The following is a 16,003-nucleotide window of genomic DNA, read 5'->3' as shown; positions in this document are numbered from 1 at the left end:
ACCACAAGATGGCAACATCCTGCATATGTTACAGAGACCTGTTGTGACCAATTTGCAAATCAAAACTTTCACTTAATACCAGTTGAAATGATCATACTTTCTCTTACTTAGGGCACCTTAAGTGCACAGATATACACCCTTATTAAGATACAAAAACCAAATAAAGAAAAACACTGGTTTTTAAATCTGATTCACAAGTGACTTAGGAATAATAACTCACTACTATATATATTTTTTAAAGCGTTGTATTTGAATAGTTTGATGATGAAACTGAGCATACTTGTTCGATTTTATGTCTCACTGATCTAATATCAGCCCTAATTACATAAAATACATGAAACTAAGTTTATTTTAAGATGTCGAGCAGAGTAATCAAATCTCATTTCCAACATCTACATTTAAAAAAAAGTCACACTACAAAAAAAAAATATAAGAAAAGTGCTTTATTTTTCCATGTTTCAAAAATGAATCCAGGTCTTATTCCAGTAACTTTAACATTGCTGACTTCAATCACTGATTGATCAACAACAGGTATCACAGACTGTCATCATTCAAAGCAGAAACCTCTCACTCTCTGTATCTGATTCTGAAAACTACACATATAAATCTCCCTCTGTAACACAGAGTCACTCCCACCATCAAACATGACTTTACAAACCGTACTGTAAGAATCTGTGCCTGAAGAAAACGGGTCAACACACTCATAGTATGAAACAAATCAGCTGATCTAACAGCAGTGCTTTCTGTGGGTACGCTCGCTAAGCTTTGGCTTGATCTGCAGCACAGCACTGATCACACACTGAGCTTAGTCACAGCTAAGCTTCGTGATCTACTCTGATACAGAGTCACTCAAACTTCTTCAGGTGGTTGTAGAGAGACTGGACGTATGTGAACACACACATGGGGTCCGGCTTGTCCCCCATATCCAGCATGTCCTCCACCTCGATCAGACGGAGACAGTCAGCCTGCTGCCTGAAAACAACACAATAACCACTGTGTTACCATAAATGAGACATACACCAAGAGGGAAATCATTTGGAGTGATGTTATCCTTGTTGCACTCACTTTTTTTTGTTTTGTCTGTTGAGAGTGTGCAGTAAAGAGCTGATTTTTGCTTATTTTTATGCTTTAACATTGGTCTTTACACCCATATCTTTTTATGACATTATTCTGTCTCTTTTAAATTATGGTTGAAAGAGCCTGAGTGTTTTTATATCATGTTTGTTTTTAATATTTCTCATAGCTTTTCATGATTTACTGCTCAAAAATATTTCTCTTTGGCTGCCATCTTTGTGAAACCCCATATCAGCTAGGGATGGGTACCAAATTAGGTACTTTTATATATAGTGACCAAATTCTGTCTGTAGTACCGAGCAGGGGCATATTTAGTCGTTTGGGGGCCCAAGGCAAAACCCAGTCAATGGGGCCCTCCATGTCCTTGTAACTCATCTTCCTCAGAGCTAGACTGGCCTTCCCTGGGTCCACTGTCTCTTTCCTAGAATCAAGGCATGAGACAGTGCTAATCTTGTACATGGTAACTTAACACAACTAAATGCATTTCCTCAAGTTCTGTACTTTAGTTTGATTTAGAAAAAAGTGAATCCATAATTTAGTCCACTTTGTCCTGGATTTGAAATCTTTTATGGTCAATTGACAGCTTATTTGTCCCACAGTGGGGAATTTACAGAGTAACAGTAACAAACAAGAAAGTATGAAGTGAAAAACATTACAATAGGTAAATATTGAAAAAATAATTTAGTAAAGAAAAAATATGTAAATATCAAGCACAACATAAAACTGGAAAAAAATCTACTTAAAGAGGTGATATTTACAGTTACCATACTTTTTGGTACTATTATTTTAAAGTTGATGTATTTTTGTTTGACCCCCTGTCCAGTGAGTTATGTTTCCAAAAAAGAGATTTTGTACAATAATGTTTATCACCAACTCAAAAAGTTTGATTTTTAGAAAATGATCCTGTTTCCTGGGCTAGATAAAGTCCTTAAAATCCTAAAAGTCTTATATGTTTATCTCAGATCTCAGAGCAACACTGTTTTTATTTCTGACTTGGTTGAAAATAAGAAAAAAAATTGGAAAAAAAGTGTTTTTTACCACTTTCTTCCTGAATCAAAATTTCAGATGTGTTGTAACATGGAATAGCCCATTGAATAAGAAGGGGGGGGGGGGGGGGGGGGGTACCCAAAACCATCATTAAAGATTAAGCCTTTTGATGGATTTATGAAGCTTTCAGTTGAAGAGAACTTCATAAATCAGTTTTTAAGAGATGCTTTGGGGGGCCCTGGGAATCTTGGGGCCCCAGGCAACTGCCTGTGTTTGCCTAATTGTAGCTACGCCCCTGGTACCGCGTACCAATTCATGTAAAATCAAAAGGTACCATGTTTAGGTACCTAAATGCATCCTTATGACTGTTTAGGAGTGGAAGAGTAGGATATTTCCACGCAGGACATGAACACAGCATTGCAAGTTTATATACTGAAGAATAAGTAAGTTATGTTTAATTGGTACTGTTGAGTATCAATAGCGATTGCCAGGTACCGGGCATTGGTACCTTTTCCTTTCATATGTGAAAGGTACCCAACCCTAATATCAGCCCTTGTTTGAGGTCTTAATTCCAACAACTGCCCCTTTAACACCCCCCTCATAGCATTCCAGAACCCAGCATTCTGGAAGCCTCCTTCACTGTTGCTATGCAACAAAGTTTTGTTTCTAGAATGGCATCACCAGACCAATCAGACAGCTTGTATTTATTTTCGCTGCGTCTGGAAGTACTGCGACTTCAAACGGTTCTCCTGCTGATCTCAGATTCTACCACAGAGGATGATACTCTTCCACTGTTAAACATCTTCACATAAACGTTACTTAGTGTAGCTTTTGTGCAGAAAGTAAACAAGAGTTAAATATGACCCTGAGGTTTTAACAAAGCACACTCATTCACTGACTTATTCAGAGTTTTTAGTGCAGCTTACTCTGCAGTGGTGAAGGCCTGCTGGAGGTTTTGTCTGCGGTTTGCAGGGTTCAGAGCGTTGTAGTCAAACTCCAGAGGGAAGAAAGAGTGAACCAGGGCACAGAACGCCATCCCGTCGCTCCAGCTGGACGAGAAGTTCTGGATATCAATGTTCTGAGGGAAAAAGGAAGATGGTGTTACTTCAAATCTTTGCTGACTTAGAAACACAGCTATCTAATACAGAGAATACCACTGAGAATGTTAGTCAAAGGTTGAGTCTGCAGGATTTCCCTAAAAAATAAAATGTCAACTTCAGTCACTTCTGGGCCTCTATACATGTGTGTCAGTGTCTGTTTCTGCTTCAAACCCCCTCCTCTGCCTGAATGTTCATGTTTTGTCAAGTGACTTAGTGTGTTGATTAGCAAGTGGAAGAAGCTATCCTGAGTGGTTACAACAGCAGACAAAGCAGGGACAAGGTGAAACAAGAGTGAAGCTTGGCTCGACTTTCACTCGCTTTTAGGAACTTGGAGAGCAGCATTGGACGAGTTAGCTTACTGCTAACCAGGTATGTGTCAAATACCCGCGATTAGCTTGTGCTAACATGCCAAGTCAAGTGCACAGCTTGGGAGTCTCTCCCACGTAAAAGATACTACAGGTGGTTGCTGGGCTAGTGGGTGTGTTCACATAGTCACTGTCAGAGGCTGTGTGTGTGCTGCAGCTGGCACTGAGCCAGGGACGAGGAGCCCAGTTTGAATGTTTTGTTTAATAACATGTAACGAAAACTCATTCAGACCCTACCTTTGAGGGATGTGCATTTAGGATAAAGAAGCTTTCAACACCATGAGAAACATTAAACTTGTACCTGATAACCGATGGTCTTTGAGCGACACCACTCCAACAGAATCTGTTTTATCCCGCTGGCACTGGTCCCAAAACTTTGAGAGCGCTTCAGTTTAGGTTTGGCATCTTTGGGTCTGTTCAAGAAAAATATGATTTAAATAACACAAAATTATATTTAAAAAAATCCAAGGCTCAGGATCGTAAATATTTTTGACCCGCTCACTTCGTTGGCTCGGAGTTCATCCGCTCAAAGAGAGCTCGTTTGGCCTGAGCACCATTGGATCGGGGAAGAGTTTGTGACTTCATCACTTCCGTCTTAAACTCAACACTGGTTGTCTTGCTTGACTTCCTGTCCAGGGGCAGCAGAAAACACATTCAGATAAAGCTGGAGTTTATCTTCCAGTGGGTGGTGAATTATGAGTCAGTCATGACTTACTTCTCTAGGCTCGGTGAGAAACCAGATTTTATGATTGACTTGGAGGGAAGTAATTTCTCTGCAGGAGAAAAGGAGGTCAAACAAACAGAAGGAATGATTGTGCTTGATATAGATGCAGGGGCTTGTGTTTTACCTGCAGGCTGAGGAAAGCTCACGCTTCTCTTTAGGCTGGGACTCGGGGTCTTGAGAACTGGGACTAAATTTAGATAGTGAATAAAAATAAAAAAAACTTTTAATTTAAAATTATTTGCATTCTTTTACTGCTCATAAATTTGCCTGACAAGGATCAAAGATTTGTACATGTTGTGTTAATTTTACTTTAGAGTACATAGGGACAAAGACATGTATATAAATGTAAATAAAATTAGATATTTTTCCCTTTTTGTTTAACATCACTAACATACAATGTTTTCTTACAATAACTTTTCCATTATTTTTTTATTTACTTATTTATCTATTTAATTTATTTTAATTAATTAACTGATTTATTTTTATTTATTTATTTATTTAATTTATTTTAATTAATTTATCTATGTATTCATTTATTTTATTTTTTAATATTTATTTATTTATTAGTTTGTTTATTTAGTTAATGTTTTTATTTATTTTTGAAATTATTTATTTATTTATTTTTTGTAGGGTTTGCTATTTATACCTTATTTTATGAGAATACTCAGACAACAGCGTTTTATACTTGTCTTACTTTATCCCTTTATTTTCTGAAAAATGTAAAAAAAAAATTTGTAACCTTGCCTCGCTGCAAAACATTTAAATTTTCCTTTAAATAAAAACTTAAAAATATTAGGGAATAAAAATAAATAAATGAATGAATAAATACATCGAAGAAAGAAAAAAAAGTGACAAAAACAATAAATTTCAGATTTTTAAAATTTTGTTAAGATTGTGAAATACTGACAGGAACTGAGGGAAACCATCTAGTTGACCTCACCTCTCTTAAAGGGATAGTCCCCGGGTTTTACATTAAGGTCCTGTGATGCTGCCAGACTCGGGGTTTGAGCTGCTGCTGCAGAAGATGAAGACTCCGTGTTTGGAGCAGATATCCCAGAAAGAGGCAGCTGTGGCTTGGGTTGGCTGACGTCTGATGAAAGGAAATGAAGAATTTCAAACACTTTTACTCTTCAAGAAAAAGACACTGTACTAGCATCAGTTTTAGTATCACACATGGTGGATGCTGTTTTTTATACTGTCAGATTTTCTAACAGATAAAACTGGAGAAAACTGATTTTTTAAGGCTTTTGCTGACCGCGTTTAAAGGGGTAGTCGCCTCTCTTTATGGTCGGTGACTCTGGGACAGAAGGACTCAGCTCAGGTTTGGTTGCAGGTGACGTCTCTGAGCTGACTTTGGTCACAGCTGTGAGAGGAAGATGGGGCAGGTTCTGAGATGACTGCTCTGGAGAAACCTGGGACCTTGGATCCATCGCTCCAGACGTACCTGAACAGAAAAAAGCTGTTTGTGAAGGACGCTTCCTGCTGAAAGATGTCAATCAACACAGTCACTCTGGAGTAGTCTGCAATTTAGCTAGTCAAAGCTATTTCAAACTTTTTGAAACGTGACTGCTTTTTCGCAAGTGCTCGTCTCCTCACAAGGTTCAGCAAGTTCATCTGGTGTGCAAAAGTCAAGTCAAGTCAAGTGAAACTTTATTTATATAGCACATTTCAAAACAACCGCAGTCAACCAAAGTGCAGTAAAAGCTCAAAATTAAGATCAATAAAAACACAACCAATAAAAACAAATAGTTAATGAAAATAATTTAGACCAGCAAAGAGGAAAAAGACACAATAAATGGCACAAGAAAAAGCTGATAATTAAAAGCAAAAATTAAAAGTTGGAAGTCTCGCCTAATGGGTTTTAAAAGCCAATGCAAAAAGTTGTTTTTTAAGAAGTGATTTAAAGGTCTCAGTATTGTGTGTGATCAATCACACACAGGATGCCAAAAAGCTAACTGCAGTGCAGCAAATACCGCCTTCTTTGGTGTCGTACTGCCCTCTACTGGTGTAGTGGTGTATTGCAATCGCATATATTTTTTTCACTGTAGTGCACTGGCCTGATTCTGTACTTAGGCCCTGTTTACACAGCAACGTTTCATCTGAAAAGGCTAAAACTCAGTGAAAAAGCAGTGGGAAAAAATCTGTGTTTACAAGGAAATGCTGAGGGGCTGAAAACGCTGTAGTAAGCATGCCAGGCCTGCAGGTGGTGCTATAACTGTCTTGTCCAGAAGCAGCTTTTGGGAGATCTCCACCGAAGTTGAGTTGAGCCGATCATCTGGTGTATTGGTGAATACTAAGTTAAAAAGTGGAGCAAAAAATGCACATTTTGTTGAAAGACAGTCACAGATTGAGCAGCACAAGCGGCAGCGTTTAAGAAAAAATCCCACTCTGGTGGCCGTTTTCAAAAGTTTGCATTTTAGGTCAGCTGAAACACCATTTCTGTGTAAACGCGAGGCTGAAACGCAACAAAACTTTTGTGTTTTACCCTAAAACCGTTGTGTAAATGACCCCTTAGTTTTCTTAAAAATAAAAGTTCCTGGACTTTGTGGTTGAAGAGCACCCAATGTGAACAACCCAACCCAACAAACAGGAAGTCTGTATCTAACCTCTTGTGAACGGGTATTCTCCTGTTGGAGCTTCAGCTGCAGCATGAACCGCTGCTTTGGGAACCAGTGCTGGGCTCAGACCCTCTGGACTGGGTTTGGTGCTCATGGCAGTGACAGGAAGATGGGGTTTGCTGTCTGAAAAAGGCACAATCTGAGTACAGAAAGCAGTCAAAGTGATGTCTGAAATACTTCTTTAACACCTCCATGATGTTTTCCCACCTAACCATCCAACTTAGGTAATAAGAAGTGGTTAGACATGAAGTAATGTGTTAAGTTTAACTGAAACAGATCGTTTTTTTGGTTGATTAGGGTCATAAGGATGGAGAATATGTTTTGTTTTTTTTTTACTTACAACATATAACAGGAGGCTCTGCTGGAGTCTCTATCACTGGAAAAGGAGCAGAAAGAGGAGACTGAGGGAGAGCTGGAGCTTCAGAGCTGGATTTCATCACTGAAGTGAGAGGCTGATGAGGTTTAGTGAGAAGACCAGAGTCCTGTTGGTCTGAAAGGGGAAAATAATGTTTTACTGTCAGCTGTTGACAACAACAATTTATTTTTGATACATTCATGTAGAGTTGACATTGTTTTTTTTCCTTTTTATTCCTTCAGCTTCAACTTAAACAAGCGTTGAACTCACAGACTGTTCATCAATAAAAACATGAATCTAACACAAGCTTCTAAAAACATCTGACCAGGCATGTTGGTTGAGTCCACAGTAGAGTACAGAGAGCTAGCGAGAGCCGGAGACTCTGGGTTTGGTTTGGTGACGGAGGTGAGAGGCCGGTGGGACTGAGGCACAGCTTCAACAGTTGGAGCCACATCAGAGTACGCTGATGGACTTTCTGAGGAGGAGGACAAACTAAAGGTGAGGTCAGTCGACAGGTGACCTTCCGTGAAGAGTCTATGGATGATAACCTACCTTGTTTTAGGTTTTCTTGAGCGGCTGGAGCAACATTTTTCTCTCCTTTGACATCAGCGCCCTGTTCAGGACAGACAGGAAGTAAAACATGATTCCGTGATTCAGTTTCTTATCCTAAAACTAAAAAGAGTCACTTCCTCCAACTGGAATAATTTAATTTCCCTTCAGCAGAGATTTTTTTTGTCTTGCTGTTTTGAGATTGAAAGTATTGACCCTCACATGTCTGAAGTGTTGTAACAACTTAAAACAGCTGCTTCAGCTACAGCTGAATTTTGTCACTTATTTTATTTTTTATTTTGTTTTATTTTATTTTAATTCATTTTATTTTATTTTATTTTATTTTTTAAATTTTTAATTTAATTTAATTTAATTCAATTTAATTTAATTTAATTTAATTTTACTTTATTTTACTTTATTTTATTTTATTAATTTATTTTTGTCTTTTAATTTATTTTGCAATGAAAAGGATTGGGGCCACTGAAAAAAAATGCCCATTATTTTTCATTAATAATTTTTCTGAGAAAAATAATCAAAACTTTGAGATTAAAGTCAGAATTCTAAGTTTTTTTTCTCATAGTTCTGAAAAAAATAGTAATAAAATTAGTAATAAATAAAAGTAATAAAAATTGTAATAAAATAGTTATTAAAAAATAGAAATAACAAATAGTAATTTAAAAAGTAGTAACAAAAGTAGTAATTAAAAAAATAGTAATAAAAAAAATCTGGACAATTCTTTCTTTTTTTCAGTGGCCCTAATCCTCTTCTGTAATTTTTCTTTTTAATCGATTATGATTTTTTTTTTTCTTTTAAAGTGTTTCGCTGATTTGTATCTTTGTAAACCACTTTGAATTGCCTTGCCCAGAAATCAGGAATTACAGACTCTTAGAATCAAAGAGCAGAGATCCTGGAGTAACAAGTGGCTGTATGAAAATTAAACATTAAAAATACTGATAAGTAAAGGAGTCGTACTTTTGATTTGGGCAGAAATAAGACAGAAAAATACTTCCATTCTACGGTTTGATTCCCAAAGTGGAGGTCGAGATGTCCTGGGGGGTCATAAACACCCTCCAAAATCAACAGAGGTGTTGAATTTTATATAGACTCATGCCGACAGATTTGTTTCTAATCTGTTTTCACATTTCTTTGTTGCCACAAGATCCCCATGGTGACTTAGCCAGGGTTAAAACTTTCTGAAAGTTTGGGAACCCCTGACTTTCAAACTGCATTTAATGGACCTGATGAAGGAGCACTAGTTGTTTCACTTAGCTTAGCAACATCAATCAACATCAATTTTATCCACAACAAACAAAGATAGCTCTATTGTCTCTCCGAGCTCTGCATGCTGTGCAGCTATAAATAACCTCTGGCCTTTATCGTCAGTGATAAGTTTGTCTCTGTGCGGATGTGTGTGTGTGTGTGTGTGTAAAGTCACTTCTCTGAAAGTGTGATCTTCAGCTGTTAACAGCTGAAAACCTCTTCACTGACAGCTGTGGCCAACAAACCCGTGTTCCCGCTGAGAGGCTATTTTAGAAATTGCAATCAGTCCCTTTGCAAGAGTTTCCGCTCCACTCTTCTTACATCCCAATATAGCCCCAAATGGATGCTGTGGAAATCAGGCAGTTAGCCTGAGTGCTTCAAACTGTGTCTCAGTGTCTCAGTGTCTCAGCCTGGAGCTCGGCCAGGGTTTGCCCCCTCCTCCAACCCCCAGACTTTTGCTTTCAAGAGACCTGCAGAGATCAGCCGCCATGCAATAAAGTCATTTTAGCCAGTCCGTCAACTGGTCGTCAGGAGGGAGATTAGCACGGCCGTGATCTTTGGGCTCCATGCTCGCTCCTGTGGGATATAACAGTCTGACTCTGTCTGACCCTGTAAATACCCTCAGCCTGGCCTGGGTTTACCTCTGCATCACTTTGGCTCTCTTTTCAGCTCATACAAAAATACTTTGGTTGGATAACAGACATAATCACACAGGCACGTCTATTGTTTGTGAAGTGAGGGGAAGATAACCGTTCAAATGTTTCTTTAACCACTGACAAATCATCCTGCTAGCTCACGTTGCAATGACTGTACACCTTCAAACACAAACCATGTTACTTTCTAAACACTGCAAACCATTTGTCCAGTGCTTTGATTTTTAGAGTTTGGGACATGTATCTCCAACGACTGTGCAAACACTAACCTTCACTGATGAACAAGTAGTTGAAATGTAAACCAGGATTTAATCATATGCAGTTTCATCACTCAAACCAGTGTTCCGACTCTTATCAAGCTCTTTTTGGGGCAGTTTTTAGCATATCCCCTTTGACCAGCTGCTCATACAGAACAAAGCACCAAAGTACAAAAGGACCAGAACCAAATAACAGCAGACAAAGTCATAGACTAGTTGGGAAAGGGCGAGCCATTAGCGAGGAAAACAGACCGCTTGTACTAATTACGAAACAAAAAGGCGCTAATGGTGAGATTACAGCATCTGTTCGGCTATTTGACGGATGCTGATGTAGCACGGACAAAGTGAAACAAGGGTGAAGCTTGGCCCAACTTTCACTCGCTTTCAGGAAGTTGAAGAGCAGCACAGGACGTGTGTTAGCTTCCTGCTAACCAGGTATGTGTCAAATACCCACGATTAGCTTGTGCTAACATGCCAAGTCAGGTGCACGGCTTGCGAGTCTCTCCCACATAGAAACATAATGCTACAGGTAATTGCTGGGCTAGTGAGTGTGTTCAGTAGTCGCGGTCGGAGGCTGTGGGTGTGGGCTGCAGCTGGCACTGAGCCAAGGAGTAGGAGACCAGTTTGAATGTTCTGCAATGCATTACCGTAAAAGACGAAATATGTAAAGACAGTGGACAATCCTGTAGAAAGGGGGCATGTGTAGCCATACATCAAATTTAAATTTAGGAGACATGACGTTTTTTAGTTACAAGTTTAGGTAAGGGAGACAGTTGAAAGTCTCAAACCTGTGAGGCTCGCTGCCGTCAGTTTAACAACTTTGGTTCACTTTTTGTTTTTCTGTGTCTGGGTCCTTCAAGACGTGTGTGGTGAAATGTTAAAGTTCATCAAACAACTGCTTGTAGAGTTATTCATGGAGTTACTGGGATATTGCTGCAGTGCTTGTTCCTCAAAGCAGCTTTCATATTATTTCATTTTTGAGGTTTTCTTCTGTGAAACACCACAATCATTTAATCTGTTCAAGATCGCCAAACTTCCTCTTTCTCTTTGTTTTTTATGTGATTGAATGGCTGACAGCTGTTTGTGTATTCTTGTAATAAACTGTCCATTTCTTCCTCTGAAAAAATGTTTTTCTTGATCTGCTCTCAGTCACCAAGTTATTGCTTTTTATCAGTCATAGGCATGCACAGTTCAACTTTGTTGAATGGGTTTTTTCCAGGAGGTTTCCCCTGAATTGCGACATAATCTGCATCTGTGTTGCTTTCATTTTGTGGCTAACGTTGCAGCCAAACAGGTCGTTTCAAAACAGAATTTTTGCACCAATGGTCCCATTAGTTTACTGACTGGACATGCATACAGGCCCTGGAGTTTAAAAGCTAAGGACGAGATGCTTCTCAGGATGTGGTGGAGACCAAAACAGAACTCGGAGGGACTTGAATTTCAGGCTTAGATTCTTGACAGGGATAAACATTTTGACTCCAAATGCAAAGTTAAATCACATCGTCTTTGCTGGGTGAGAAGCAGGAGATACAAACAATCAAGTAGAAAGAGGAAGTGATGTTTTCTTGAGTTAGTGTCTAGTATCCTGACACGCCAAACGAACAGTTTCATATCTGCCACAGAAATACTTCACTAGTCCATCTGGATAGCAGCTATTAGGATTTGTTTTCAGAGGCGGGACCTTCAAAAAAATCAGCAGCTGGTGATTGGATGGCCGTTCTGATTGACACACTCACCACAGTCCAATCCACTTCAAGCCACAGTATGACGTAGCTTATGTGCGCCGCTGCTAAGAAACAACAGATGAACAACTACAGGAACACGAGAAACAGCTGTGATAACGGTGTTAGGCCACTGCTGCTGTTTTTGTAAAGTTAACTTAAGAATCAATGGTACGAAAGTCTGTTTACGTCACGCTTTCCCTAATTGGGCCATTAGGAATTTAGCTGAATGAATTTGTTGGTCAATGGAGCCTGGTAAGATGGATCTGCAGGATTTCAGAAACTGAATCCAGAAGGTCCTTCTGCTCTGCAAGGTTAAGTATCTCGTGATTATATTAACCATTCTTGTCTTTACCTTTACATTGGTTGCATTTTTAGACCACCAACAGTCATCACCAAAGTGGGACCCTGACAACAAAATTTTTACTCAAAGAAATTAATAATGTTGTCTTTGAAGATAAAGGAGGATAGAGTAATCAGTTATTTGGTGAATCTGGGAACTACTTAAGTGCCAGAGTAGAAATTGGGTCTATCAGAGTCGGGAGCCGTCAGGTGAGAAAAGACCAAATGATTTCAGCGCTCAGAAATGTTGGCTGGTCGTGCGTTTTGACGTGACAGCTGGCCGTCTCTCTCAGCGTGTAGGATGAGGGGTATTATTGACAGAGACGTTCATGCAATTCAACTTTCCATCTGGAGATTTGAGACTCGGATTGGCTGGGGAGCAGGATTCCTTGGAGACTAGGGTACAGAGCTTTATTTTTATACATGCCTCCAGAGTGTGCCTGAGGGTTACGTCATAAAAGTGCAACGCAATACGTCTTCTGCGGGCTCTGTTTGTCAGCTGGTTTACTACGACTCAGACTGAGGCGATGAGTTCACTTCCAGAAGAGTTTAACTCAATCAACCAAGCATTGTTGGTTATTCAGACTCAGGTTTCACGTTATGGTTCCTTCCTTTATTCCTCAGCCCCAGAAGAGCGGTGCAGGCATTTTGATAAAGTATGCAGAGGCTCCAAAGAGCTGAAGCTCAGTCCCAAATCACAGACCCAAAAATAAATGTGCCCTTTTGGAGGACCTGCTGTTCTAAAAGCTGGTCATGAGCCTAAGTGGGGGGTAGGGAGGGCTGCCAGTTTGTAAGCATGTGTGTTTCAGGTGGAGTGCTTTAAATGGAAAGATTAAGTAGAATAACTTCAAATCTGAGATGTAAAGCCAGCATAGACTGCTTATCACTAAATGTGGAGTTAGAAGTTGAATATACGCGGGATAAACTCAAATTCAACAAAAGCCCCTCTGCAAAAACTCAATATCCTCACTCTAATCTTCTTCATCACTTGGAGGCTTTTAAAGACCAGGAAAGCCCCGGCCGTAAACATGTCTGAAAAGGTAGATTTATCCTGGTACAGTGAAGCTCTTGGGTTAGACAACATATCACTTAGGACATTGGTGATCTCTTGCGACCTTTCACCGTCATGTCATCCTGTCATTGTGTAAGCACAGCTTTGTGAATGGGATTTGTGGCCGGCCCCGGTAAACCAACGAGTCAGGTGTGCCTGTTTGGAGCCAAACTCTAAACAGAGGCCCCCCGACCAAACACAAAGACAGAGCTGCTGGGATTCCTTGGCATGGTGGAGTGCTGTTAGTACACTGACACAAGTTTGGTTCCTAGCCGACATTAGCAAAGCCTGAGAAACATAACTTAGTGGTTCTTGGGGGCGCCTTGATATAAGGGTGTCAAAGGCTTCTCCAAATTAAAATATGGGGCTGTCCATCAGTGAAGCGCCAAATAAATAAATCTGTGACCGTCCAACTGTGTGATTGCCAACATAACCCTTCAGTAATAATCATGTTTCTCAGAGTTATAAACTCAGGATTGTCATGAATCAGCCTCTACACACACACACACTGCTATAAGCCCAGACTAGCTGCTTTTGGCTTAGACTTAACAAGTTTTTTGACTTAAGTTGAAGGCACTACTCTTCCAGGAGCTAAATAGTTCCTTACAGCTGAGTGTGATGTTATTGTGTACGGAGCAAGAAATGAAAGCACTGTTGGTCCTCTACGAATCAAAAACAGCTGTGCATTCCATTTTTACTGGGAAGTCGAAATTTACAAGTTCCGGGTGGGAAATTTTAACTGTAACACCACCTGAGGTCGGAATGTCCTACTGGGAAGTCAGGGATCCACACCACCCCTGGTTTACAATCAAAGATGGCCGCCGGGTGTAAACAGTAATAAGCTCCTGTTATATTCCGTTTATTTTAGAATTTCTGACTAAAGTTTGTCGCAATAAATCAGCCGTATACAGAGTATTATTCAATGTTGATATATACAGAAAGACACTCACCGGCCACTTTATTAGACACACCTGTTCAACTGCTCGTTAACACAAATCGTGAGGGATATTTTCTTGGCTCACTTTGGGCCCCTTTGTACCAACTGAGCATGGTTTAAAGTCCACAGCCTACCTGAGTATTGTTGCTGACCATGTCCATCCCTTTATGAGCACAGTGTACCCATCTTCTGATGGCTACTTCCAGCAGGATAACGCTCCATGTCATAAAGCTGGAATCATCTCAGACTGCTTTCTTCAACATGACAATGAGTTCCCTGTACTCAAATGTCCTCCACAGTCCCCAGATCTCAATCCAATAGAGCACCTTTGGGATGTGGTGGAACGGGAGATTCTCATCATGGATGTTCAGACGACAAATCTGCAGCAACTGTGTGATGCTGTCATGTCAATATGGAGCAAACTCTCTGAGGAATGTTTCCAGGACCTTGTTGAATCTATGCCACCAAGGATTAAGGCAGTTCTGAAGGCAAAAGAGGGTCCAACCTGGTACTAGCAAGATGTACCTAATAAAGTGGCCGGTGAGTGTATTGCTGTTATGGCAAGTTTTCCCGACTTAGCAACTGGAACGCTTTTAACTCTGAGATGACATCACTCCTACTCCCCACTTCCCAGGTCCGATTTAAACGAAACGCACCAATAGTTCCTGGACCTCTGGGAAGTACTACCCTTTGGGCAGGGCAGGTTCTAGAGGTTTATCAACGGCTCCAGAACTACATTTAGACTCTGGTTGGTTTGAGTGATTGGATAGCACATAGTTTCTCAAACAGAACTTAGTTCCTGGGGAAAGTCCCTGCAGTTGAAAAGCACCTTTAGGCCATCTACTTTAGACTCAGGCTTAGACAAGCTGCTTTAAGCCTAGGCTTAGGTTTAGGTTTATAACAGCTGCCGTCTCTTTCTGCAGCTTCAAGTGGATCATCTTTTTAGACATTTTTGCTTTTTTTCCATTTGTACCTTTCAATCATTGCCTTTTATAATGACATAAGTCAAATTTCCACTTTTGTTGTTTGCCGTGTTGTCTGTTTGATGCTATCACTGTCTTTTGCCTCTCCTTCTGTCTCACTGTCCCCTCTTGTTTTGTGGGACAACTGTCTACCAATGAGTCTGTTAATACTTGAGATTGGTGAACATTTGTATGATATGATATTAGAAATAACGTCACAGTCAGAATTTGCTGAATTACATTTGATGCTTTTGTTGTACTGATTTTGTTGTACTCACGTTGATCTCAGCCTGTCTTTTGGCCCTCCATGGAGGCAGGCTTGAAGTTTTTCCTGTGGATGCAGCAGCAGCTGCAGCAGAAGCGTGGTTTAATCCCCCAGCTGACGCTGCTTCAGGGAATGCTAAGGCGGACAGATCTGACTGTTTGTCTTCAGCTCTCTCAGAGTTGACCAGATCTCTCTGGTCTTCCTGGGTCTTGGCTTGTGTCTGCACATGTCCATTCTCGATACCATCCTCCACGTTCTTCCCCTGAACTTCAGCTGAGCTTCTGTCGATCTTGACCCCAGAGAGTCCCTCCACCAGGCGGCTGAGGGCCTCCAGCTTCGCCCTGAGCTGCAGGTTTTCCTCCTGCAGCCTGATAACCGCCCCGGCCAAGGGTTCATGGGAAAGGCACAGATCCTCAATCCTCTGCTCTATGCGCTGCTTAAAGGCACTTACATCCACGTGCACCTCCCTGACGGCTGCTTGTAAGGTGGTCTGGAATTGACCCAGAGCCGTGCTGACCATTGCATCCTGAACATTCTTTGTGGCTTCATCCATCGCTTCCTAATGACTTTCACGTCTTTCAGATTCAAAACAAATCAGTAAACAAAACTTCTTTTTCCTTGTCCAGGTCTTCAAAATCAACAAGGTTTGCACTGACTTAATGGTTTTTCTGTCCAAAGTAATTCCTCCCTTTAAAACCTCTCAGAGAAACCTTCTACATGCCAAACTTTCCTGTAGAGTTTAAGTTTAAACTGGTTTCAGAAGATCAGCAGCGTCGCTGGGAG

The 16,003-nt window shown here is 40.3% G+C and overlaps 1 protein-coding gene across 1 annotated transcript; it reads right to left on the bottom strand.

Moving 5' to 3' along the window:
- Positions 1 to 570: 570 nt before the first annotated feature.
- LOC141791714 (uncharacterized) lies at positions 571 to 15,773 on the bottom strand. Its single transcript, XM_074672355.1, has 13 exons — positions 15,234 to 15,773; positions 7,776 to 7,836; positions 7,549 to 7,698; positions 7,209 to 7,358; positions 6,857 to 6,991; positions 5,506 to 5,694; positions 5,191 to 5,340; positions 4,375 to 4,437; positions 4,242 to 4,299; positions 4,029 to 4,154; positions 3,828 to 3,939; positions 2,988 to 3,139; positions 571 to 972 (listed from the first exon to the last, which is right to left on the bottom strand). The coding sequence occupies exons 1-13, from the start codon at positions 15,771 to 15,773 to the stop codon at positions 846 to 848; spliced, it is 2,013 nt and encodes a 670-aa protein (XP_074528456.1). The 3' UTR covers positions 571 to 845.
- Between the last annotated feature and the right edge of the window lie 230 nt (positions 15,774 to 16,003).

Source organism: Halichoeres trimaculatus, unplaced genomic scaffold, assembly GCF_033239565.1.
Source record: "Halichoeres trimaculatus isolate MK-OKI-2021-1 unplaced genomic scaffold, fHalTri1.1 fHalTri1_scaffold_6, whole genome shotgun sequence".
NCBI classification, from domain to species: domain Eukaryota; kingdom Metazoa; phylum Chordata; class Actinopteri; order Labriformes; family Labridae; genus Halichoeres; species Halichoeres trimaculatus.
Note: the sequence above shows the minus strand (reverse complement) of the source record. Positions and strands in the feature narration are given on the sequence as shown.

Coding starts and splice junctions, on each gene's coding strand:
- LOC141791714 (XM_074672355.1), bottom strand. CDS start 15,773: ATGGATGAAGCCACAAAGAATGTTCAGGATGCAATGGTCAGCACGGCT. Junction 4,300..4,374: donor GAGCTTTCCTCAGCCTGCAG/GTAAAACACAAG, acceptor TTTCTCCTGCAG/AGAAATTACTTCCCTCCAAG. Junction 3,940..4,028: donor ATGAACTCCGAGCCAACGAA/GTGAGCGGGTCA, acceptor TTTCTTGAACAG/ACCCAAAGATGCCAAACCTA.